The sequence below is a fragment of the Argentina silus genome (genome assembly GCF_951799395.1).
Source record: "Argentina silus genome assembly, chromosome: 16".
Taxonomy (NCBI): domain Eukaryota; kingdom Metazoa; phylum Chordata; class Actinopteri; order Argentiniformes; family Argentinidae; genus Argentina; species Argentina silus.
Genome location: NC_139670.1, coordinates 1,305,966 through 1,331,429, shown reverse-complemented (window position 1 = coordinate 1,331,429; position 25,464 = coordinate 1,305,966). Strand labels below are relative to the sequence as shown.

At 50.2% G+C, this 25,464-nt stretch overlaps 4 protein-coding genes across 6 annotated transcripts in view; 3 read left to right on the top strand and 1 right to left on the bottom strand.

The window, feature by feature from the left end:
- Positions 1 to 2,081, bottom strand: part of sbk1 (SH3 domain binding kinase 1) — a gene marked incomplete at both ends in the record, with an annotated part of 17,306 nt that extends 15,225 nt beyond the window's left edge. The window contains one exon of the mRNA XM_083687316.1: positions 2,041 to 2,081. Within this exon, the coding sequence (XP_083543442.1) occupies positions 2,041 to 2,081 (41 nt within the window). The remainder of the gene's footprint in view (positions 1 to 2,040) is intronic.
- Positions 2,082 to 7,084: 5,003 nt separating this feature from the next.
- LOC310816794 (retinol dehydrogenase 13-like) lies at positions 7,085 to 12,075 on the top strand. Its single transcript, XM_083687098.1, has 7 exons — positions 7,085 to 7,207; positions 7,751 to 7,869; positions 8,243 to 8,398; positions 8,528 to 8,632; positions 8,880 to 9,082; positions 10,174 to 10,285; positions 10,568 to 12,075. Exons 1-7 carry the CDS (start codon positions 7,143 to 7,145, stop codon positions 11,020 to 11,022), a joined length of 1,215 nt encoding a protein of 404 aa, XP_083543224.1. The 5' UTR covers positions 7,085 to 7,142; the 3' UTR covers positions 11,023 to 12,075.
- Positions 12,076 to 13,517: 1,442 nt separating this feature from the next.
- On the top strand, positions 13,518 to 19,483 carry decr2 (2,4-dienoyl CoA reductase 2, peroxisomal). Of its 3 annotated transcripts, none has more exons than XM_083686957.1 (10): positions 13,518 to 13,698; positions 14,012 to 14,128; positions 14,349 to 14,417; positions 15,087 to 15,138; positions 15,751 to 15,886; positions 16,375 to 16,499; positions 16,811 to 16,904; positions 17,182 to 17,286; positions 18,004 to 18,192; positions 18,993 to 19,483. In XM_083686957.1, the coding sequence occupies exons 2-10, from the start codon at positions 14,031 to 14,033 to the stop codon at positions 19,037 to 19,039; spliced, it is 915 nt and encodes a 304-aa protein (XP_083543083.1). In that variant the 5' UTR covers positions 13,518 to 13,698; positions 14,012 to 14,030; the 3' UTR covers positions 19,040 to 19,483. The 3 variants fall into 3 exon arrangements, with proteins under 3 accessions (XP_083543083.1, XP_083543085.1, XP_083543084.1); XM_083686959.1 differs by having other exon boundaries at positions 18,004 to 18,273; XM_083686958.1 differs by having other exon boundaries at positions 13,980 to 14,128.
- Positions 19,484 to 21,720: 2,237 nt separating this feature from the next.
- rab11fip3 (RAB11 family interacting protein 3 (class II)) overlaps positions 21,721 to 25,464 on the top strand; it is a gene marked incomplete at its 5' end in the record, with an annotated part of 48,686 nt that continues 44,942 nt past the window's right edge. Inside the window, 3 exons of the mRNA XM_083687573.1 lie at positions 21,721 to 22,010; positions 23,382 to 23,548; positions 23,843 to 24,966. Coding sequence (XP_083543699.1) covers positions 21,721 to 22,010; positions 23,382 to 23,548; positions 23,843 to 24,966 — 1,581 coding nt within the window. The remainder of the gene's footprint in view (positions 22,011 to 23,381; positions 23,549 to 23,842; positions 24,967 to 25,464) is intronic.

The window sequence follows — 25,464 nt, the reverse complement described above, 5'->3', positions numbered from 1 at the left end:
CTCTCTCTCTCTATCCCCCCCCTCCCTCTCTCTCTGTCCCCCCCCCTCCCTCCCTCCCCCCTCTCTAACCTGCTCCAGTCCTGTCTCTCCATGGAGAACACACAGTACAGGTGAGCTGTTCAGTGTTCAGTATACTGCGTGCCTATTGGCCACCGGGGCACAGTGATGTGTGTACAGTAACCAGTGCAGTTCTATTATACATCATCTATACTCCACAGTGTATGGTGGTAGCATGAATTATATAGCATTAGGGTGTGTGTGTGTGTGTGTGTGTGTGTGTGTGTGTGTGTGTGTGTGTGTGTGTGTGTGTGTGTGTGTGTGTATATGTGTGTGAGCCACATAAATATACATATATATATTGAAGTCTAAACCGCCGTGATTTATAACTGTGGTTTATAATGCTGTTAGTGTAACCACAAGATTGTGTTAACTAAACCACAGAGCTAAAGCTTTGGCTAAGTCCTCTGGGCCTCAGACAAGGGGAGCGTGGTTCCAAACCAACCCGCTACAGGACTTTCACGTAGCCTCCACTTCAACGTCGTACGGTTTCTGTTGTTGCCAAGGTTAATGTAGTTACCGTGTTGGGGGCGCTTAGTGGCGTAGCACACTCATGCGCTTCCCACGTAAACGCAGGGTTCCTGGTTCGATTCCGACCCTCGACCTATCTTGCATGTCATCCCTCCTCTCTCTCTCTCTCTCTCCCATCCTTCCTGTCAATCTCTACTGTCTCTATCCCAATAAAGCAGAAATGCCCTAAAAACATATTTAAAAGTAGTTACCGTGTTGTTGTCAAGGTTAAAGTAGTTACCGTGTTGTTGTCAAGCAATAAAACGCGTGTGATAAATGAGCGTCCCTCTCTTTCCACCACCCTCATCATGTTTCATTTAGAGGCCCTTTACTACCCGAGGCTCGGCCGCTTTTATCGGTTTAGTTCAACAAGTTCAGCTCATTGAAATGCATTAGAGGGCATTACCAGTGGGAGACGGTAATATATGATTTAGCTTGTCTGACCGGAGTCGGCAGAGTCGTTTTATAGAGCGGTCTGAGTGGCCTCTGTGTTTATGTATTCATGCACGCCGAATAACGGACGCAGAGAGAGAGGGAGGTCCGGGAACGAAAGTCTGAATATATTTACAGCCACGAGAATAGATGATGGATGGATGGATGTTGTTAAGGGAAACTGAGGAACATTCACCTGAAGGCAACGTCCCATTCAAGTTCACCGGGAGAATATACAGTACCGTACACAGCGTTGGACTAATCAATACGATGACTGATGATCTGTGTGTGCCCGGAATGAGAAATGGTGATGTTGACTGTGATAGGCTATTAAGGCTAATAAGGCTATTAAAATGTGTTGAGGGAAAAATAAGTGGTATGACATGTTATTGTCATCCTCCCCTGTGTGCTCCGTTCACTCTGAATGCTTAAACCTTCACCTGACCCCCTAGCCCGTTGGGACGATCTTGAAATATCACATTTATGAAGACCGTCATGTGCTTTCTAGAATCTGGAGCAAACGGCCCTTCAGGGCGTATGAGATATCGACTTAATAACAGACTGAACCAGGTGGAATAGAAGACATCGTCAACAATCAAGTCTATTGAAATCGGAATTATTGAGATTGGAAATAACATGATGCAACTTACTTGTCGGGACTGTTCTAATAGTGCAAATAAAATTAATTAAAAAATGAATGAAATAAAAACCTCCCTAATGACAATTGCATCAATCGCAGTTCATTGTGTTCCCTTTATGCAAATTGAAATAGTAATTATTAAGACGGGAAGTCAAATTATGCAACTTGTCGCGACTGTTCTATTAATTCAAATGCAATTAATAAAATACAATTTAAACAAACAAACAAAAACCTTCCTAATGACAATTGCATCCATCACAGTTCATTGTGTTGCCTTTATGCAAATTAGGCTGGTTCTTGCCAACATACCATTGCGCAACATTTCACACAACTCCAGGCTGGAATTAAAGGGGACGGTAAATGTGTCGTCTGTTGATGTCCGGTCTCAGGTATAAACTCACCTGCTGGCGACCACCTGCCTCTCTCCGCCATGGTCCTGCATCCGCGCGGCACGGAGAGTACCCGCGCTGCCGTTAGCCGGGCGATCCACCGGAGGTCTGACGACAATCAACCGTTAGATTCTCCTAATTCTGACTAATTACCGCTGATCATCATAGGTCTATGTAAACTTCAAGAAATCAGTCCATATATTAACGTTTTTTACTGTATTTTTTTGTTCATAATTATTATTGTATTGTGATTTTTTTTCTAATAAAAGCACTTCTGAAATGTTCTCTTCTCTCAAAAACAACAACGGTAGGATGAAGTCCAACCCTTTGTGTCTCGGGTTGATTCTCCGGTTGTCTCCGTGCGTAAAAGGCGCTCAGATGTTTTGGGTCTCCCTTGGTAACCGGAGAACCGAATCCAGGACCTTCAAACCGTTTGTTGTTGGTAGTAATTCTCTTGGCTTCAGGAGCGGTAAATAAGATTCCCGGTTCCCCCGTGGTGAACGCGCACACCGTCTCAGTCTCAACCTGCGAGGCAGCGGGAGGCGCGCGTGTGTTTATCTTTCCCTCTTCGTGGGGTCCGCGTGACCCAGTTCAGCTCCACGCAGTTGGAGGGAAACACATCCATTGGTTTGCAGCGTACTTTCAGCCTAGGGGGCACGAGAACATGTTCTCCTCAACTCTCCGCCCGGTATCTATTCTCTTCTACACACTCATCATCTCCCTTTTCTCCTCGTTGCGTCAAGCTGTGTTTGTCCGTTACTCCAAACGTACGGGACTCCTCCGACTGTGATGCGTTTATTTCTCTCTCTCTCTCTCTCTCTCTCTCTCTCTCTCTCTCTCTCTCTCTCTCTCTCTCTCTCTCTCTACCGTTCACACACAACTGTTCCCTCACCGCACTTCGCACTACCAGCCAGCTCGTGCATTGTCCGCTCGTCTCCTCGTCTCCACCGTCTGGCACCGAGACGCGCTCACGTGCACCGGGTCCTAGCGCCCGGTACCGAAAGTCCCTTTGTTCCTGAAGCACTTCTTCCCTGTGCTGTATCTGTTACTGTACTCGGAGCAGAACATGCAAACGAGGCTTCAGCGATGACAGCTGCATAATAAGGTAGAAACCTCGATTACTCGCACAGTGACTTTGACTTTTTTCAAGTGTCCTTATTATGGTTAGGGTTACGGTTAGGGCTGGCTAACCCTAACCCTAACCCTGGGCTGGCTAACCCTAACCCTAACCCTGGACTGGCTAACCCTAACCCTGGGCTGGCTAACCCTAACCCTAACCCTGGGCTGGCTAACCCTAACCCTAACCCTGGGCTGGTTAACCCCAACGTAGTGGCAAGACTTTTAATTGGTTTACTGCTGGTGGGAGATTCCCGGTGCCATGTATGATAACAGGCAGCCAGCCAAGCATGTCTTCAGACCAGGATCCAGACTGGATTGAGGGAATAACCTTGTCAACCCTGTAGCACTGTTTCTGTTAATCCTCTGAGAGCACCGTCATCAGGCAGGAGGGATCACAGAGGAGAGGAGAGGAGAGGAGGGCAGAGGAGAGGAGAGGAGAGGAGAGGAGAGGAGAGGAGAGGAGAGGAGAGGAGAGGAGAGGAGAGGAGAGGAGAGGAGAGGAGGGCAGAGGAGAGGAGAGGAGGGCAGAGGGATGGGGTTTAGAAGGAGGACAGAGGAGAGGAGAGAAGAGGAGAGGAGAGGGGAGGGGTGGGGGATTAGGAGGGGGCTAGGAAGGCAGAGGAGAGGAGAGGAGAGGAGAGAGGAGAGAAGAGCATTGTGACTGCCAACAGCCCCTGGTCCAAGCATAGATTTGTTTTTCTTATGATGATTGATGTTTAGATGATTCACTTACTTTAGACAAATGTATTTGTTGTGAGTCGCTTTCGAAAAAGGCGTCTGCTAAATGTCTAAAATGTAGTGTAAATGTAAAATGAGAGGGAGGGATGAGGATTAGGAGGAGAGAGAGGAGGGGAGAGAGGAGAGGAAAGTAGGAGAGGGATGGGGGATTAGGAGGAGGGCAGAGGAGAGGAGAGAAGAGAGGAGGGGAGAGGAAAAGAAGAAAAGGGAAAGGGGAGGAGGGGAGAGAAGGGGAGCAAAGAGAGGTGAAGGGAGTACAGGAAAGGAGAGTGGAGAAGAGGAAAGGAGGGGGGAGGAGAGGGAGAGGAGGATGGGGGAGAGGATAGGAGTGGAGGAGAGGAAAGAAGAGGGGAGAGGTGGGAAGGGGAGTAGAGTGTGGAATAGGAGAGGAGGGGAGAAGAGAGAAGAGGCGGGGAAAGGAGAGGAAAAGAGAGAAGGAAAGGGAAGGAGAGAAGGGAACATATGAGGAGAGAGGAGGGGAGAAGATGGAGAGCAGAGGAGAGAGCTGAACGGTTTAGGAACACAACAGGTCATCTTCCTCAGGCAGGGATGTGTCTCACTGTAGACCCACACAGCTCCAGAACTAAGACACTAAGACAGGCCTGCAGGGTGAGAAAGATAAGTTGTTTACACCAGACCAGGGCCAGACCAGGGCCAGACCAGGGCCAGACCAAGGCCAGACCAGGGCCAGACCAGGGCCAGACCAAGGCCAGACCAGGGCCAGACCAAGGCCAGACCAGGGCCAGACCAGGGCCAGACCAAGGCCAGACCAGGGCCAGACCAGGGCCAGACCAGGGCCAGACCAGGGCCAGACCAAGGCCAGACCAGGGCCAGACCAAGGCCAGACCAGGGCCAGACCAGGGCCAGACCAAGGCCAGACCAGGGCCAGACCAGGGCCAGACCAGGGCCAGACCAAGGCCAGACCAGGGCCAGACCAGGGCCAGACCAAGGCCAGACCAGGGCCAGACCAGGGCCAGACCAGGGCCAGACCAGGGCCAGACCAAGGCCAGACCAGGGCCAGACCAGGGCCAGACCAGGGCCAGACCAAGGCCAGACCAGGGCCAGACCAGGGCCAGACCAGGGCCAGACCAGACTCTCCCCCCCCACCCCTCTCTCTCTCTCTCTCAAGTTGACCATAATACAGTGAGGTAGGGAGTGTTTACACAGGGTTACCATGGGAACCAGGGCTGATATGAATAACGGTGAAGGTCAAGTATACTGCAGTCTGACAGGGGGGGGGGGGGGGTCAAATACACTGGGGGGGGGGGGGTCTGACTGGAGCTGTGAACAAATACAGCGTCAGCACATGTCCAACTGCCACCGCCCCCCCCCCCCACGCTCCAACTCTCTCCCTCTCTTTCTCACTTCTCAATTTCTCTTACTCTCTCTCTCGCTCTCTCTCTCCCTCTCTCCCTCTCTCTCCCCCCATCCTCTCCCTATTTCTCTCTCCCCAATCTCTCTCCTCTTCTCCTCTCCTGTCCTAGTTAGTTTTGTGTGTCACCTCGACTCTCTTCCCCCTGCTACAGGGGTGGCCTCCTTTCTCCTCTCCTCTGGAGCTTGTTTTCTTGTTTCGTAAAGTGAACTTTAGAAGTCAAGGTTTGTGGTCTCTGTACTTATGTACTGTTGTGATGTAAGAGGACATGAATATTAATTATGAATATGACATGTTGTGTCTACCGCATTTTCAACTAAACAAAAAATGGGTGGGGCAGGGGGAGAGGGGAGGAGGGGGTGTAGCTGTGGAGTGTTAAGAGGTGTGTTTAAACAGCAGGGGAGGCTGGTGGAGGCAGAAATGGGAGGACGGGCTCATTGCAATGCATGGAATAGAATAAAGGAATGGTATCAAACACGTGTTTAAAACCATTCCTTATTCACTACAACAAGCCCGTCCTCCGACTTCTACCTCCAGCAGCCTCCCCTGCTGTGTAAATGTGCCATGGAGGTTGAGCTGTCCTGACAGCAGAGGACGGAGGCAGAGTCCTAGATAAAGACCTTCTCCTCTACAGCTGTTACAGGAGGGTTATTACAGGATACAGACCTCCTCTAGGGCTGCTACAGGACGGTTATAACAGGATACAGACCTCCTCCTCCTCCTCTAGGGCTGTTACAGGAGGGTTATAACAGGATACAGACCTCCTCTAGGGCTGTTACAGGACGGTTATAACAGCATACAGACCTCCTCTAGGGCTGTTACAGGACGGTTATAACAGGATAAAGACCTCTAGGGCTGCTACAGGACGGTTATAACAGGATAAAGACCTCCTCTAGGGCTGCTACAGGACGGTTATAACAGGATACAGACCTCCTCTAGGGCTGTTACAGGACGGTTATAACAGGATACAGACCTCCTCCTCCTCCTCTAGGGCTGTTACAGGACGGTTATAACAGGATACAGACCTCCTCCTCCTCCTCCTCCTCTAGGGCTGTTACAGGACGGTTATAACAGGATACAGACCTCCTCCTCCTCCTCTAGGGCTGTTACAGGAGGGTTATTACAGGATACAGACCTCCTCTAGGGCTGTTACAGGAGGGTTATAACAGGATACAGACCTCCTCCTCCTCCTCTAGGGCTGTTACAGGAGGGTTATAACAGGATACAGACCTCCTCCTCCTCCTCTAGGGCTGTTACAGGACGGTTATAACAGGATACAGACCTCCTCCTCCTCCTCCTCCTCTTCTACAGCTGAGGAAGGCTGATGGTGGATAAATGTCACCGCAGTGAGAGAGGAGGAGTGTGTGACTTTCACTTTTATTACGTTTTCATAGAACCGGACAGGAGGCCTATATTTCTGCTGCTCCACTTCTCTCTAAGAGGAGGAAGTAGCGTCTCTCCAGGGAGGAGAGAACAGGTAGAGAGGGGTTAGAGGAGATCAGGGCATCTTCAGATGGGTAGCCTACTTGAAAGACTTTGACTTAACTTCAGCTTACTTCTCACAAGTGAACTCATTCTCTATATTGAATTAAAATCCAATTAAGCAGCAATTAATTGAATTAAGATATTGTCACAGTGGATTGCATTGGCTACCTCATTATACACATAGAATTCGAACGTCTGTCGTTTAAACCACAGATCCCATAATGCCCTTGGCCTCTATTTTCCAATCTCCTCGTCGTGATTGGTCGAATGCCAGCGGACTGGATGACGCTTATTAACATGCGACTGTAACCTTGTGCATGTGAGGTGTTGTCAAGTCTGCAGTTTTTAAGCTGTCAGTCACCCGTTTAATGTTATTTTTGTGTCGTATTTATCGGACAAGATGAGCAAATATATTCTACCTGTCTCGGTGTTTGGAACGGTGTTTGGGTGCGCTGTTTTATTGAAGTGAGTAGCCTGAACTGGCCAATCTTGACCACACATTAAGTCACTGATCTGACAGCTGACAGCTCCATCAGCTGATGTATGAATACTGTACATGGATATCATGACGTAGCAAACTTCCCCCTAATCAGTTGCTAGTTTGATGTTATGAAACTGTGACATTCAATGCATGGCGTTGTTGTGTGAAGCATTGTATGCACAGCTTGTGTAAGTGCCATTCTGATCTATGTCTATTATGTACAACGCCATAAACACGTCTGTGTCACTTTATTCACTCGCTAGTTATTGATCCAGGAGAGCTTCACCACCATAAGCAAATATGAAACGATAATATCAGTTTCATATCCAGATTCTGAACTGAACTGTGTGTGTTGCAAGGGAGGCTGGGGGAGGTAGAAATCGGAGGAGGGGCTCCTTTGATACCATTCCTCATTCCGTGCCATGAATGAGCCCGTCCTCCGATGTCTACCTCCGCCAGCCTCCCCTGGGGTGTTGAGTGGTCTGTAACTTGACTTCACATCTGTCCTCCATCATGTGTCTCCATAGGAACCATGTGACAGGGGGGCCGTGTCCCAGCAAGGCCATGATGACGGGGAAGACGGTGGTCATAACTGGAGCCAACACAGGCATAGGGAAGGCCACGGCACACGAGATGGCCAAGAGAGGTAGGATGGATGGAGGGAGGGAGGGATGGAGGGATGGATGGAGGCATAGGGAAGGCCACAGCACAGGAGCTGGCCAAGAGAGGTAGGCCTGCAGACCAGCTGGGCTTGTTATCTGGCAACACAACTATATCTTATCAATGATACTCATGAACTCATTACTCATTACTCTGTAAGTAAGAAAAAAATCTAATAAATAAATAATAATTAAGATTGAATTGAGACTACAATATAAACTCTCCAAGCCAACACAATTAATTGTTTTGATGGTTTCCTAGTAATTCCTCCTCCTCCCCCTCTCCTCTCCTCTCCTCTGCTCCCCTCTCCTCTCCTCTCCTCTCCTCCCCTCCCCCTCTCCTCTCCTCCATCTGTCCAGGGGGCAGGGTCATTATGGGATGCAGGGACATGGAGAAGTGTGAGGCTGCTGCCACGGAGATCCGTGGCCAGACTGTGAACCCCCACGTCTACGCCCACCACATCGACCTGGCCTCCGTCAGGTCCATCCGCCGCTTCGCAGACAGGGTCAACAGAGGTCAGAGGAGCACCGCGGACGATGGACTGACTCAAAAACAGACACAAGGGAAGCAACTGTGACACCTCAAGCTACTGCAAGTCCTCTCTTATGTGTGTGTGTGTGTGTGTGTGTGTGTGTGTGTCACAGAGGAGAAGCGCGTGGACGTGTTGATCAACAACGCTGGGGTGATGAGATGCCCGGCAGGGAGGACGGAGGACGGCTTCGACACACAGTTTGGAGTCAACCACCTGGGTGAGCTCTCAGAGGGAGGCCGGCCGAGGTAGAAATCGGAGGACGAGCTCGTTGTAATGCACCTTTTGAAACCGTTGTTATGTTGGTGTTGTTAAGCAGTCTTTGTCATCACCTCATTCATCCACATCCAGTTTCCTGTCAAATAATGTAAATAACACCAACACGTTTGGAGGAATCATTCAGTGATTCATACAGGGTTTGATATTAATCTCTCCGTCTTCCCTCCCTCCCTCCCTCCCTCCCTCAGGACACTTCTTACTGACCAATCTGCTGCTGGACAAGCTGAAAGGCTCCGCCCCCAGCCGTGTGATCAACCTGGCCTCGCTCGCCCACATCGTAGGAGAGATAGACCTGGAGGACCTGAACTGGGACAGGAAGAGGTTTGACACCAAGCAGGCGTACTGCCAGAGCAAGCTGGCCAACGTACTGTTCACCAGGGAGCTGGCCAACGTACTGTTCACCAGGGAGCTGGCCAACGTACTGTTCACCAGGGAGCTGGCCAACGTACTGTTCACCAGGGAGCTGGCCAACGTACTGTTCACCAGGGAGCTGGCCAACGTACTGTTCACCAGGGAGCTGGCCAACGTACTGTTCACCAGGGAGCTGGCCAACGTACTGTTCACCAGGGAGCTGGCCAACGTACTGTTCACCAGGGAGCTGGCCAACGTACTGTTCACCAGGGAGCTGGCCAACGTACTGTTCACCAGGGAGCTGGCCAACGTACTGTTCACCAGGGAGCTGGCCAACGTACTGTTCACCAGGGAGCTGGCCAACGTACTGTTCACCAGGGAGCTGGCCAACGTACTGTTCACCAGGGAGCTGGCCAACGTACTGTTCACCAGGGAGCTGGCCAACGTACTGTTCACCAGGGAGCTGGCCAACGTACTGTTCACCAGGGAGCTGGCCAACGTACTGTTCACCAGGGAGCTGGCCAACGTACTGTTCACCAGGGAGCTGGCCAACGTACTGTTCACCAGGGAGCTGGCCAACGTACTGTTCACCAGGGAGCTGGCCAACGTACTGTTCACCAGGGAGCTGGCCAACGTACTGTTCACCAGGGAGCTGGCCAACGTACTGTTCACCAGGGAGCTGGCCAACGTACTGTTCACCAGGGAGCTGGCCAACGTACTGTTCACCAGGGAGCTGGCCAACGTACTGTTCACCAGGGAGCTGGCCAACGTACTGTTCACCAGGGAGCTGGCCAACGTACTGTTCACCAGGGAGCTGGCCAACGTACTGTTCACCAGGGAGCTGGCCAACGTACTGTTCACCAGGGAGCTGGCCAACGTACTGTTCACCAGGGAGCTGGCCAACGTACTGTTCACCAGGGAGCTGGCCAACGTACTGTTCACCAGGGAGCTGGCGCACCGGCTGGAAGGTCAGAACTAGAAGTGTGTGTGTGTGTGTGTGTGTCTGAACAGTGTGTCCACGAAGTGTGTTTGATGGCAGGCAAGGTGTCTTACTGCGTGTGTGTGTGTGTGTGTGTGTGTGTGTGTGTGTGTGTGTGTGTGTGTGTGCCTGCGTGTGTGTGCGTGTGTGTTCTTCTAACAGGTACCGGGGTCACCGTGAACGCCGTTCACCCCGGAGTCGTCGCCACGGAGCTTGGGAGACACACTGGCCTCCACCAATCACGGTTCTCCAGCTCAGTGCTCAGTGAGTCTTCTGCCCTGCCATTGGCTGTTGGACGTGGTGCCCTTCCTTATGAACCACGGCTCATTAGCCTCCTAATCTGAAGATGTACTGTAGTAGCAGGGGAGGCTGGTGGGGGTAGAAATCGGAGGACGGGCTCAGTGTAATGCATGGAACAGAATACATTACGACGAGCCCGTCTTCCGATTTCTACCTCCACCAGCCTCCCCTGAGTAGTAACCATGCAGACACTCCTCCCTGCAGGCTTGCTTTAACCCCCACCTCCCCTCTTCCCCCCCCCTCCAGGCCCATTCTTCACCCTCTTGGTGAAGGGTCCAGACCTGGGGGCTCAGCCCAGCGTCTACCTGGCCGTGGCGGAGGAGCTGGAGGGGGTGACGGGCCGCTACTACGACGTGATGACGGAGAAGGAGCCTGCGCCTCGGGCCCTGGACCAGGAGCTGTCCCGCAGGCTGTGGGAGGCCAGCGCCCGCCTGGTGGGGCTGGAGGAGGGGCAGCGACCGGGGCTGGAGGAGGGGCAGGGACCGGGGCTGGAGGAGGGGCAGGGACCGGGGCTGGAGGAGGGGCAGGGACAGGCTGTGACGCCCAGACTACCAGCTCCACCACCGGCAGACTCCAATGGAGCTCCAGAAACAAGCCCAGCACAGGCCCAGGCACATGAACAGAGCCCAGAGCAGCAGCATAGACCAGAGCAACAGAGCCCAGAGCCTAGTCCCATGCCTGCTGCCAGTGTTCCTCAGTAGGCCTGGGTCTGCAGGGATCGACCCTGGACCGGAGGATGACCTCTGACTTTGATGGACGGAGGGATGGATGGATGGATGGATAGATGGATGGATGGACAGAGAGACAGGATGGATGGACCCAGGCATTGGGAGAGAGACAGGATGGATGGACAGAGAGACAGGATGGATGGACCCAGGCATTGGGAGAGAGACAGGATGGATGGACAGAGAGACAGGATGGATGGACCCAGGCATTGGGAGAGAGACAGGATGGATGGATGGATGGATGGATGGATGGATGGATGGATGGATGGATGGACAGAGAGACAGGATGGATGGACCCAGGCATTGGGAGAGAGACAGCCCTAGAACCAGCAAAGAGAGCTCTCCAGAACAGCTGGGCCTATTGTTATGTAGCAACACCACAATCTTACCAACAGACTTACAGTGTTGCTCTGAGACACCTCAGGGGAACCATAGACTTTACCATACATATGCATATCTACAGACTTCTGTTGGACTACACAGAGTGGTGAATATCTGGGACTACACCTGTTTGTCCACACGCAGTCTGGAGTTGTCTTGGAGGCTGGGCCAGACTAGAGAAGTGCCTTGACTGACAGGAGCATTACTGTCTGCTGTCTGAAGATACTAGCTAGCATCAGTGTCTGTTGTCTGAGGCTAGCTAGCATCAGTATCTTGCTGCTGTCTGAGGTTGCTAGCGTCATTAGCTGACCTACTGTACTGCATTTCTGCACCAAGGTTGGGCCATAGAATGAGAAGGCTTCTAATTATAATGCCATGAATAACCGTTCTATTCTATTCACAACCATTCTAATTCTATGAATGATAGAATTACAATACAGCATGTCACAGTTGTCTTCAACAAATCCAGAGCAATGATGACAAGACACAGAATACAGCTGTAGGCAAGTGAGCTCCTCAACAATGCAACAATGAAGGGAAGCCCCCTACCCCCCCCCCTCCCTTTTTTTATCATACCATCTATGTAATTGATAGGAAGAATAATGAGACATTTTGGAAATAAAACATGCCTTTGATTATGAATATAGGAGTTTGGTTGCAGTGTTGTTTACCGTCTGCCAGAGCGACAGGCAGCGTTGAGACAGACGACCCACTGATGGATTAACGGATGCTTTGCATCAACAACACCCACTACACTGTCAGAAACACCCTCTAATCTCCTCAGATTTCTCCCACGGGACAGACATTTTGCGCAATGATTAAAACATGGTTTCTGTGGTGTACCCCTTGGTGATGTGAGTTTATAAGACTAGGAGAGGGAAGGGGATTTAGAGAGCTGTTCTTCTTCTGCTGATGTTGTGTGATATAGTCAAATGTCGCCATCTGGTGTTGGAGTTGTGGAATTACAACTAGAAGGCACACACACACACACACACACACACACACACACACACACAACCCCCCCCCCCACACACACACACACACCCAGCCCACTCACACCCACACACCTACCACACCCACTCACCCATCCCCCCCCGTCTAAGTGCTTCAGAAGGGAATACTACCGTAACTCTAATACAAGCAGAGGGAGCCAGGATCCATTTCCTGGGCCTATTCCCGTCAATAAGTCTCCCGGCCCAGTTAGACACCAGGCCATCAGGCAGGGCCTAATGCACCGTGATGGCCATCCATCAGGCTAGCTAACAGCCTTCGCTAGCTCAGCCGGTGTCAGCTTACCATAGAGGACCCTCGGTGGTGCCGTCCTGAGGCAGGGGAGACTCATCAGAGCTGGGAGGGGTGTGTGTCTGTGTGTGTGTGTGTGTGTGTGTGTGAGTGAGTGTGATGGAGCTGGGGTGTGTGTGTGTGTGTGTGTGTGTGGGTGAGGGATCGATGAGGTTCCATTTGATTCTGGAAGGAGCAACGTTCTGTAAAATGGTTGGAAATACCAGGAACTCTGGACCTTAATGTTGCCATAAATTAGATTATGATGTCGCCAGCATGGCATATAATGGGTAGGCACGGTTGTATGGAGCCGTTATTTACAACGCAATTTAACGGCTTTGACATTGGCCCACCGTTCTGTGCATATCCCATCATTAGAAAGCCACTGCTCCATAAACAAACACAAATAGAAATAAAAGGTGCTTTACATGACATCATGGGTTCTATTCTATTGATTATTTGCGTATGAAGCTGTCGTGTTCGTCGAGTATATTCACATCAGGGTCATTATCTAGCAGCAGGTCAGGGAGGTGTCACTCAGAGGTAGAGATGGGAGGACGGGCTCATTGTAATGCATGGAAAGGAAGGAGGAATATGCTGCTATGATTTCAGGCTGTCAAAGGAAAAGTCTATAACTGTCACTGAAGACATATTCCATTATTCTGATGAGGATTGATGGCTCTGTTGCTGTTATATGGACGCTGTCATCATGTCATAAACAGTGTGGTGACTACATGTCATTTGTGCTCTTGAACAGACCCACTCGGACTACATTACCCACAATGCATTCATTGTCGTTTACGAAAAATTGGTCAAAGGTTCAGTGTTTTTGATGTCCAAGGAGCAACGTATGTTTGACTTTTGACAGTTTTGTGCATTTGTGAAGGTCTGCAGTCGGATTTGTGTCACTTACAAGGCGCAGTGCACATTTCTTCGTCGAGAGTTTCTGAAACGGAGATAGACGCACAACAGGAAAGAACGGTTGCGTCGGTGAGGGCAACAACTTTATTTCACTAACTTCAACATTCCTCAATGGATCCACTGTCTAACCGATATTATCACATACTAAGTAGATGCTGCCACGTTTGATTGTATGTGAGGGAACATTGGAAAATGTTTAGATTGATATATCTCGAAATTGCAATGTAATACATTTCTCATACCTTTTTGGTGCTTATTATATGCAGACAAGTCCCAGAATAACATAATTACCATACAATCAGGCAGTTTACTTACCAGGACCTTTAACTAATGTACTTTGTCTCATATAGTCCAATGTCGTTGTGTGTTGCGTTGGTCTCAGACCTCCGTGGATCGTCAGGATGGCAGAGCCGCAGAGAGTGAGTGATCTGCCGGAGGATGTGGACTCAGACGACTGCATGACTTCATACACACATGTGTACAGTCCAGACCTACTCAAGTGAGTAGAAATCCACCCCGGCGGTGACCGCTCGACCACTACTGCTTGTGAATGCGTTGTCACATTAAACCGTTACTGAATCGTTCACCAATATTTTAACCTAAAAAGTCGAGCTGTAATCTACTAAAGTTACAGGAAAAGATGGGAAGGGAAACATGGTAATCAATAGGACTTGATTTCAAGGGATTAATGTATATTATAATCAATATATATGATTTAGGGACCAGGTTGCTTTCATAACAGGAGGTGGATCTGGAATCGGACTCCGCATAGCTGAAGTGCTTATGAGGTAGGCCTACCTTGACACACACACACACACACACTCACTCACTCACTCACTCACTCACTCACTCACTCACTCACTCACTCACTCACTCACTCACTCCCTCCCTCCTATACCACTGCCTGTACCCCTTGAAACTGTACTTTAACCCTTTGGTTGTGCTATCAGGGTCTCTGTGTGCATATCTCTCTTACCTGTCCTTCCTTTCAGCTGTCACCTTTCACTGTACACACCTCACCCACTTCCACCTTCACTTCTGCTGTCTAGTTCTCCACAATGTCTCTCTCTCACCCCTTGTCTCTCTCTCTCACCCCTTGTCTCTCTCTCTCACCCCTTGTCTCTGACATCCTAGCCCTTGTCTTTTTTACCTCACCTTGTGTCCACATCTCTACATGTCTGTCACCCCAATCCAGGACAATTCTTAATATTATATAATATTATTATATTATCTAATTCTTATGCAGAGTTAGTTATCAGATGCATAGGAAGGGATCTCTCTCTCTCTCTCTCTCTCTCTCTCTCCTGTTTCTCCTCCCTGCCCCTGTCATCCTACCTCTGGGACCTCACAATCTCTCATCATCCAATACATGTCATCTCATCCACATCAAAACGTGTCTCAACCAACTTTGTCACCTTTGACCTCTCCTCTCTAACCTCTCCCTGTCCTCCTTGCAGGCATGGATGTAACACAGTCATCGCCAGCAGGAACATGGAGAAGCTCACAGAGGTTACAACTCTCATATGACCTAAACTACTATTAGACCAGACGAGACAGAAACCATTTGATGTATTAAGAGCCTATATATATATATATGTGTGTGTGTGTGTGTGTGTGTGTGTGTGTGTGTGTATTATACATATATATATATATATACAGTACCAGTCAAAAGTTTGGACACAACTTCACTCATTCAATGGTTTTTCTTTATTATTTTCTACATTGTAGATTAATATTGAAGACATCAAAACTATGAAGGAACACATATGGAATTATGTAGTAAACAAAAAAGTGTTAAACAAACCAGAATATGATTTATATTTTAGGTTCTTCAAAGTAGCCACCTTTTGCTTTGATGACAGCTTTGCACACTCTTGGCAAGGTGTGTCCAAACTTTTGACTGGTACTGTATATGACACAGTCAAAACAATATATATATATATATATATATGTGTGTGTGTGTGTGTGTGTGTGTGTGTGTGTGTGTGTGTGTGTGTGTGTGTGTGTGTGTGTGTGTGTGTGTGTGTGTATGTATTATACATTCATGTAGTTATTTTATTTAGTGTATATAATAATAGAATTAAAACACCGGTGTAAAGATGGTTGTGTGTTTGCGTCCAGGCTGCTAAGAAGCTAATGGCGGCTACAGGCCAGCGCTGCGTCCCTCTGAGCGTGGACGTGAGGCAGCCTGAGAGCATCACGGCTGCGGTGGACCACACCCTGGCGCAGCTGGGACGCATCGACATCCTCGTCAACAGTGTGTAACACACTAACATACAAGCATGCACACACTCATGCACAGACGAGGCATGTACACACACACCTACAAGCATACGCACACACACACACACACACACACACACACACCTACAGGCTTACACACACACACACACAAGTGTACACACACACACACACACACACACACATTGTGTGTGTGTGTCTGCATTGGATCAAGGGTGAAATAAGTGACATTTTGAGTGAATGATTAACTTTTCTAGAGCATGTTTTCTCTATCTGCAGATCAGAAGGTCACCTCCTCTGGGTGTTAGGTCAGCTCTGTTACTCCTGGTAGACAGTGTTAAACTAGATGTAGTTTTAAAGTCTTCATTTAGTTTTGCGTTTATGTTAATTCAATTTCCCATTTTCGTCATGACAATATTGTGTCTAAAAGAAGGCGGAGTCTAGCACCGGTCTGTCGTGTTGGTAAATGTCACTGGTGTTACTGAATGTTGTGTTTTCTACTAGATGCTGCTGGGAACTTCCTGTGCCCTGCGACCTCCCTGTCCTTCAACGCCTTTAAGACGGTGATGGAGATCGACACCATGGGCACCTTCAACACCAGCAAGGTCGTCTATGAGAAGTGGCTCAAGGTCAGGAACAACACACACAGTCCCACAGCAAATACCATCCTGTACTAGTGACACCTACACACACAGTCCCACAGCACTCAGACTCAGACGTCATCCTCTAATGACACCTACACACACACAGTCCCACAGCACTCAGACTCAGACGTCATCCTCTAATGACACCTATCTTGCTTGCTCATGAAAATGGAAGGAACGGATGGTGTCTTGTGTAAGCATGTTGTTACTACACAGGTGTAGAGCAACTTAAGGTACCAGCTGTGTGTGTGTGTGTGTGTGTGTGTGTGTGTGTGTGTGTGTGTGTGTGTGTGTAGGATCACGGAGGCTCCATAGTGAACATCTCTGCCACCCTGGGCTACAGGGGTCAGGGTCTCCAGGTGCATGCTGGGTCTGCCAAGGCTGCCAACGGTAAACATGTTCTCATGTATTTGTTAGAAATACATTCTTCTTAACCTTTTACCACCAGTTGGTGGATAATAACCTCCCTCTCTTTCCCAACCCCTATCCCCTTCCTGCTTCCATAACCTCCTCCCTCCTCCCCCTCTCCCCACTTCCTGCACACTTTACCACATCTTGACTCCTCTCCTCTCCTCTCCTCTCCTCTCCTCTCCTCTCCTCTCCTCTCCTCTCCTCTCCTCTCCTCCCCTCCCCTCCTCTCCTCTCCTCTCCTCTCCTCTCCTCTTAGATGCCATGACCAAGCACCTGGCGGTGGAGTGGGGGCCCAGTGGGGTGAGGGTGAACACCCTGGCGCCAGGCCCCATCTCTGGGACCGAGGGCTACCGCAGGCTGGGTAAGGATTATGTTATGGAAAATACATTCATAGAACTATTTTCAGGTTATACACTTTCATATGACTGATACAACTTGTGTAACTACTGTGATGACATTTTCTCTTGCCACACCTCTAAAGTTCTATAGCCATTGTTCTGAGAAGCACTGTATGATTTACCATATGAACAGCGGTGATCTCTGAGGGAGTGGTAGGAGAGAGCAATAGTGGGGGGACAGGCGCATCCTGTCGATAGGTGTGAAATGTTGAACGGCGATTAATCAATAAGAAAGTCTCCCCATTGTTCATTCTCTCCCGCCCTTTCTCACGTAAGCACAGGCCCATCAGCCGATAGCCTTGGCGGCGCCTGTATTATGTTTAAACTGTATAAAAGACGAACCTGATCATTGTCTCTTTAGACTTGTGCTGAACGAACCCCGGTTCTATGCTGGGCTGCTGTTACGCTCTTGTCTCTTGTTTGCAAGCAATAAATACCGGACTCAGATATTGTGGCTACTCAGGACTTGTTTCTTGCTTCTTACCTCCGAAGAGCTAAAGTACAGAGTGGTAAATCCTAGACTTCCACCACAATTATTAACCACCAAAAACTAGGTTTAAAAGACACGGGCATATATGTGCACGGTAGGCTGTGGTGCTAGACCACTGGACCACCCCAGGCCACTATGTGTGTGTTTTTCAGTGGTAAACAAATGTGTGTTTTTTTTTTTAACCCGCCAGGTGGTCCCAGGGCGGAGACCGCGGGGGCCTTCAGCTCCATCCCCCTGCAGCGGGCGGGCAACAAGACAGAGATGGCCCACAGCGTCCTCTTCCTGGCCAGCCGCGCCTCCTCCTACGTGACGGGCGCCATCTTGGTGGCGGACGGCGGGAGCTGGCTGACCTCGGCCAATGACGTGTCCATGCTGCTGGGTATAGCTTCCTCTAAACTCTCCGCTAAGCTCTGATAGGCCGAGACACGGCCTCGGCCCCTCCCCCCGTCCGCCACAGCAGGTGTGTAGGACAGGAGAGGAGAGGAGGATGGAGGGGAGGAGGAGGGGAGGAGAGGAGGAGGAGGAGGAGGAGGAGAGGAGGAGGAGGAGGAGGAGGAGGAGAGGAGGAGGAGAGGACTGTGTGTGACCTCTAAAGAAAGGCCCTGTCCAGGAACAACCCTAGCCCCTCCTCCTACCCAGACACTTGTGTAGATCTGAAAGGATCAGATGAGGGATGATGGGTATAAGCAAGTGCCTATCAGAGGGAAAAGCAGAGCTACCACCATTTTGTTTATACCTATCCAGTCTTCTCAGATCTACACAAGTGTCTCTGGTGAAGGGCCTTGGGGTTGTTTCAGGACAGGAACACTGTGTGTTGCGGTGAATACTGTCACATCATTACCAGTAAACTTGTATATAACATCTCTAACTCTCCTGTAATCGACAGAGTGGGGTTTTTCTGGAGCGGTGGCACAATTACAAGGGTGTTTTTTTTTTTTTTTCTCCCTGAGTTGGATTTAACTAATTGCTAGGTGCTAAATGTGTCTGGCTGATGTCCTATTTTCATTTGACTGAGGGGGGGTGGTCTGAGGACATTCTGTCCTCAGTGGAGGTTTTCTATCGAAAGTGTGATGTAATCTAGCACTAGGCTTAATCTGTCTGGGGCTAGGCTTAATCTGTGTCCGGGAAACCATCCCATAATGCCTGTGTTCTAATCCAGTTGTGTTTCTGTGGTTTCAGGCTACTGGTCATCCCAGACGACGGAGATGAAGAGAGATAAGAAGTAGATGAAGATTAAGCTGCAGAATCGGAATCGTCTGCAACATCTAAATCAGAGGATATATGTGATGTATGTGATATATGTGATATATGTGATGGATATATGTCATATTGTTGTGACATGAAAACTGCCATTCCATAGACGACAGAGATGGTAACACTAAGATATTAACTGAACCTTAAAATGCTTCTGAAAATAGATGTCAAAACTTTCACAGAGGGGTGAAATCATGTTTAATGATGTGCTGGAAGACTCAGAGGTTCTAACTAATTAAATAGTAACTCTACTCTGGGATTAACATGGAGAGATGGATGAAAGACTGTAGTGATTTTTAAATTCCCTGTCTGTCCTTGAATCATGTATTTGAAATATAACATTATAAATGCACTTGCAATTGCCCTAAACTGTACAATGTTCAGAACTTTGCTAATAAAAGTTTTTTTATAATGAATGACATTGAAAAAAACGTGCTTTTTACTGTTTTCTTTTCCCGTATCAAGCATTGGATGAGTTCTCCAGAAGGGGGCGCCCGAGTATAATGCAACAGATTTGGCGCTGTTACTTGTGATGCAGTCATTGCAGCCTAGTTCATTATTCCTGGTAGACACTATATAAATACCTTATCATTCCTTTGTATACTATTAATTGTCGCATTTGATCGTGATGAGGAGTTGCAACTCATTTTCATTTACCTAATTATGAAAAACCGCAGCCCCCCCCCTCCCCACCACCATAACACTAACTACAATAGGAGAATATTCATATACGAGTATTGATCAGTGTAGGTCAAGCTTCTTTCAGAATGTAAGTCTACTGCACTATATACATGGTCACACAGGTAAAAACACACACATTGTTTAATGACTAGATAATGTATCTAACCCAACAACAACATCGAGGTATTTTTTCCTTCTTTCATAATGTAAAGTATAGTATCGTCTCCTGCACTACACAGCATGCATATCCAGACATAGATGTTGTGATATTAGATGCGGTCTTGGGAACCAACACCACCACCGGGGTTTGAGTCTGTGTGTCTGGGAGACTGCGGCGCGTCCGGTGCGCGTGCGTGGAACGTCAGCGCCTGTATGCGGCTGACAGCAGCTCCGCCGCCGCCGAGGTGATGCTGAAGCGACGCGACGGGCCCGACGGAATCACCGTTTAACACCGGGGAACGCTCTTATATCTGCTTTTTCACACCCCTGTGAGCGTATTCAAAGTGTCAACATGTCTCCGGGGCGGTTAAGGATGGTAAACCCGGTCCGGACCAGGAATAATTGAAGGAAAATCGGGAGGCAAGCAAGAGGCTGTTCGTCCTCGACTCGACTCGACTGACACACAGGTGGATCGTTTCTCTCTTGGAATATTTTGGGAGTCAAAACGAGGAACGGAGGAAAACACCGACCACGGATGTAAATCTCAAGGACCGAGAGAAACAATATGGTCATATCGAAAAGAGGGTTTCAGTGAAATGTTCCCGTAGAAAGACAGTCTCCAGCTAATTCACTCTGAGAGGCAGGGGGAGAGAGAGAGAGAGAGGGGGGGAGAGGGGGAGAGAGAGGGAGAGAGAGAGAGAGAGATACAGATTGGCTTGTTAGCTAGTTAGCTCATTAGCTAGCTTCCCTGCCTTTGGCCTCGAAGGATGCTCAGATTCGGGATGGATTCGGAATTATTCGGAGACATCAAGCGTTAGCCTAGGCTAGGACCAATATACCTGTTATTACGTTGGTGTTGTTCATCAGTAAACTGGTTGAGCCTAACTTAGTGCCTACAGTTGGTGCTGTCATAGAACATATCCGCTGAGGTTGTGGACCTTGTTTGACTGCTAGAAAGCCTAGTCTGACCGTCATTAGCTAGCTAGCATTCGATTTGATATGAATCGTCTTCATGGTGATACAACAACAAGGCGATGAACACGCAGAAGTCGGGGGAAGAGGTTGGAAACGGAGCGACAACGCGTTTGGGATTTAGATAACACGCTGTGTCGCCTCGCGTACTTCCTTCCCCGGAGGTTTGGTGTCGCCAGCCCCGCTGTCGAGCACAACGGAACGTCAGCTGCACTGTTGCGTGTCCTTTCTATGATATCATCATAGAATTGAGAATGTTTAGGTCATTCTAATTCCATTGTGTCATAGACATACCTTTTTGTGACCTCAGTAACGTTTTGGTTCTTAGATTCTCAACATTTGTAGACATTCAGTCTCTTGCCGCTGATGTGGTAACCCACACCTCAACGAGCTGTTTTGTTGTCTCCCTAAGTTGATGGTATGTAGTTAAAACAATGTTGTGACACAATGCTATAAAAAAGATGCTCTGAGAATAGACGTGGGTTTATCCTAAGACATGTTCATAGTAGGATGAAGTACTGTAGATACATTATCATGGATAATCAGTAAGTTTGGTCCCAGCGAGTGGACTGATCAGAGAATATGATGAATGCACTGTAGGCTTGAGTTTGTGTCTTATTGTAGTGATGTCACCAACTCAGATCTAGACAGTGATGGAAGGCGATGTATTTACAACTTTGCCAAAATGATCTACGGATCGAATGATCATCTAATCACCATGTGTACTAAAGGAACTAGGACAGTAATCGAACCGAGGAAGAATTGGATTTCGATTTTGACTTTGAATTAATTCGGATACCGCGAAAGTTCTCGACGTTTGCCTCAGGAAGAAGCGACCTAAATGGAACAGACCCTGTTGTCTGGCCCTCTGGGGCGTCAGGACTGGGAGTCTGAACACTCAGCCCTCTCCCACAGCCATGGCTTCCTCCTCATGGAGCCAGAGGAAGCAGCCATGCTGCCTCAGAGGGCCGTCGGCATCGGTGGTCCGACAGGTTTGGATTTCCCGCAGAAGGTCGACCAGCAGCAGGAAGCGGTGGCTCTAAGCCTGGGAGAGATTTTCCAGGAGAACGCCTTAAACTCCGACAGCCTTTCCAGGACCTCTGCGTACTCCAGCAGGGAGCAGATCTTACTGTGGGAGGGGGGGCAACCCGATCTCTCCCACCATGGTCCCCACAGTTTAACTCCAGAGGAATCACCACATAAAGACATTATTGAGGGGTCTGTGAGTTTAAGCCCAGAGGAATCACCACATAAAGACATTATTGAGGGGTCTGTGAGTTTAAGCCCAGAGGAATCACCACATAAAGACATTATTGAGGGGTCTGTGAGTTTAAGCCCAGAGGAATCACCACATGAAGACGACACTGAGGAGCATAGCAGTGTCAGTGACTGCCCTCCACCTGGGCTGTTTCTGTCCGGCTCTGCTGATTGGTTCACAGACAGGAAGAGGGACAGGGACAGCCTGGCCAATGAAGAACTTGATCCCCCGCAGCAGGAAACACCTGTAAGTGACTCAGACCTGCTCAGTAGTGGAGAGGGGCTGATATCCCTCAGTGAACCTTCTTCACCTGTGAAGGTTCATGAACCCTCTCCTTCACCTGTGAGTGACCCAGACCTGCTCAGTAGTGGAGAGGGGCTGATATCCCTCAGTGAACCTTCTTCACCTGTGAAGTTTTCAGAATCACCTTCACCTGTGAGTGACCCAGACCTGCTCAGTAGTGGAGTGGGGCTGATATCCCTCAGTGAACCTTCACCTGTGCAGGTTTCATACAGGACTCCAGATACCAACACAGAGGCTTCCTCTCTATTGCTGGATCTCTTTTCCCCCTCCTCCCCCAGCCCACCTGAACTCTCCCCCTCCTCCCCCAGCCCACCTGAAGAAGACTCCCCCTCCTCCCCCAGCCCACCTGAACTCTCCCCCTCCTCCCCCAGCCCACCTGAAGAAGACTCCCCCTCCTCCCCCAGCCCACCTGAACTCTCCCCCTCCTCCCCCAGCCCACCTGAAGAAGACTCCCCCTCCTCCCCCAGCCCACCTGAACTCTCCCCCTCCTCCCCCAGCCCACCTGAAGAAGACTCTCCCTCCTCCCCCAGCCCACCTGAACTCTCCCCCTCCTCCTCCAGCCCACCTGAACTCTCCCCCTCCTCCCCCAGCCCACCTGAAGGAGGCTCCCCCTCCTCCCCCAGCCCACCTGAAGGAGACTCCCCCTCCTCCCCCAACCCAGCTGAACTCTTCCCCTCCTCCCCCAGCCCACCTGAAGGAGACTCCCTCTCCTCCCCCAGCCCACCTGAACTCTTCCCCTGCTCCCCCTCCTCCCCCAGCCCACCTGAACTCACCTCCTTCTCCCCCAGCCCACCTGAACTCTCCCCCTCCTCCCCCAGCCCACCTGAACTTTTCCCCTCCTCCCCCAGCCAACCTGAACTCACCCCCTCCTCCCCCAGCCAACCTGAACGCACCCCCTCCTCCCCCAATCCATTTGAAGAAGACTCCCCCTTGTCCCCCAGCCTAGCCCCCGCAGGTGAGGTGACCCTATACCTCTCACCTGAAGACTCCCCATCCTCCCCCTGCCTACCTGAAGAAGACTCCCCCTTCTCCCCCAGCCTAGCCCCCCCAGATGAGGTGACCCCACACCTCTCACCCTCCCCCTCCTCCCCCAGCCTCACCCTCCCAGGTGAGATTACTCCACAGGGTGTCAGTGAGGAGCTGCTACTCCCGTCACTGGACGAGGACAGAGGCTTCTCCCCCATCCCCCTCCCCCTCCTCCCTCCCTCCTGGCTGGGCGGGGAGGCTGCTATGACTACCGTGTCACCTGAAACTGGGGACAAAGGTTTATTCCCGGAGCCTCTCGTGACTGATCACCTCACCACCACCACCACCACCAGCAGCAGCAGCAGCAGCAGGAGTAACACTATCTTAGAGGCTCTACCTGAGAGCAGTCTAACTCTAACACACGACACTGCTGGAGTACCACCTGATGCTGGCTGTAGCCTCCTCTCACACAGCGACGACATCCTTCTCCTCCCCGCTGACTGCCTCAGCGTGTCTCCGGAGGTTCTGGAACGCCTGGAAGGTTTCGTCGCTGCTGACGTCGTGTCTTTGCTGGATCTGGAGGTTCCGGAGTGTTGTGACGGCAGACTCAGCCTCTGTCCTACTAGCCTCTGTCCAGGTGTTCCTCCCTCAGGTTCACCTGTGGAGGAGTCAGAGCAGCAGCACACGTTGGCTCCTCCAACCCTGCCTCCTTCCTCCTCCTCCTACGAGCACAGGGGTGAGGGTGACTCCTCCTCGTCTCCCGGTCTGAACGCCGCTCCTCCACCGCCAGACCCCTCGCCGCCCAGGCTCCTATCCCACGGAGATGCCTCGGTCCCGGGGGACGACTCCCCCGGTGCCTGCCTCCCTGCGGAGACCCACCTCCACCACCACGGCTCCCCAGAGGAGGGCTTGATGGAGGAAGAAGACGGCGGCGTTCTCTCTGACGTTGTTTCCCAACATGAGGACAGAGAAGAAGAGGAAATGGCTCTGGATCACCGGTTGACCACGGAGGCGGCTGCTCCTCCCCCGCAGAGCCATGAGGAAACAGGGTGGGACATGTCAGCGCCCGGGGAGGCTGTACTGGAGCGGGACGGAAGAGTTCCTGCTCTGCTTAGCGAACAGCAGAGTCAACACAGTGAACAGAGGGACGAGGGGGAACCACAGCCGGAGCAGGACCTGGACCTAGGTCTATTCCAACACACGGATTGTAACAGAAGCCGGGGTAGTTTTGATGGGGATGGGGATGGGGATGGGGATGGTTGTCCCGTGGAGGAGCTGAATGGTGCTCCTTCCTCCTCTCCGGAGGCTGGGTGGACGGCTGGTGAGCACCAGGTGGAGACGGAGGTGGAGGAGGAGGAGGAGACGCTGTCTCTGTCCAACATGGTGGTGTCAGACTCCTCTTTAGCCATGGTGCCTGTGCCCGACATGGTGGTGAGTCAGAGAGAAGAGGAAGACCTGTCTCCTCTCAAAGACGTGTTTGACGCGCTGGATCAAGATGGGGACGGGTTCGTACGCATCGAGGAGTTCATGGAGTTTGCAGCCGCCTATGGTGCTGATCAGGTGAGACTACATTTTCGTTTGTGTGTTTGTGTGTGTGTGTCTGTGTGTGTGTGTGTGTGTGTGTGTCTGTCTGTGTCTGTGTCTGTCTCTCTGTGGGTGTGCGTGTGTGTGTGCGTGTGTGTGTGTGTGTGTGCCTGTGACTTTCCACCTCCCAGCTAGTGTTTGATGTAGGCCTGGCCTGATGTCATGGAGGTGAACTGGTAGAGTAATCTGAAAGGGTTTTCCCTGCTTGTTAACAAAGTTCATAAGAGCATCGTCCTTCCTAACTGATTTACTATTGATTTTCCACTTTACCTCAGAGACAGACAGCTTCCTGTAAAAAGCCTGGTTAATTCCATCAACTGAAATCCATCCCTCTGATGTCAGTGTGTGCTGATACTATGCAACTAAGCAAGGCTGGGAAACAGAGAACTAATTGCCTTTGTTTTGAACTTGATAGGGCTAAAGCCTGGTAGGGCTGTCTGTTAAAGCCTGGTAGGGTAGGGCTGTCTGTTAAAG

Coding starts and splice junctions, on each gene's coding strand:
- LOC310816794 (XM_083687098.1), top strand. CDS start 7,143: ATGAGCAAATATATTCTACCTGTCTCGGTGTTTGGAACGGTGTTTGGG. Junction 7,870..8,242: donor ACACGAGATGGCCAAGAGAG/GTAGGATGGATG, acceptor CCATCTGTCCAG/GGGGCAGGGTCATTATGGGA. Junction 8,399..8,527: donor CGCAGACAGGGTCAACAGAG/GTCAGAGGAGCA, acceptor TGTGTGTCACAG/AGGAGAAGCGCGTGGACGTG.
- decr2 (XM_083686957.1), top strand. CDS start 14,031: ATGGCAGAGCCGCAGAGAGTGAGTGATCTGCCGGAGGATGTGGACTCA. Junction 15,139..15,750: donor ACATGGAGAAGCTCACAGAG/GTTACAACTCTC, acceptor GTTTGCGTCCAG/GCTGCTAAGAAGCTAATGGC. Junction 16,500..16,810: donor TCTATGAGAAGTGGCTCAAG/GTCAGGAACAAC, acceptor GTGTGTGTGTAG/GATCACGGAGGCTCCATAGT.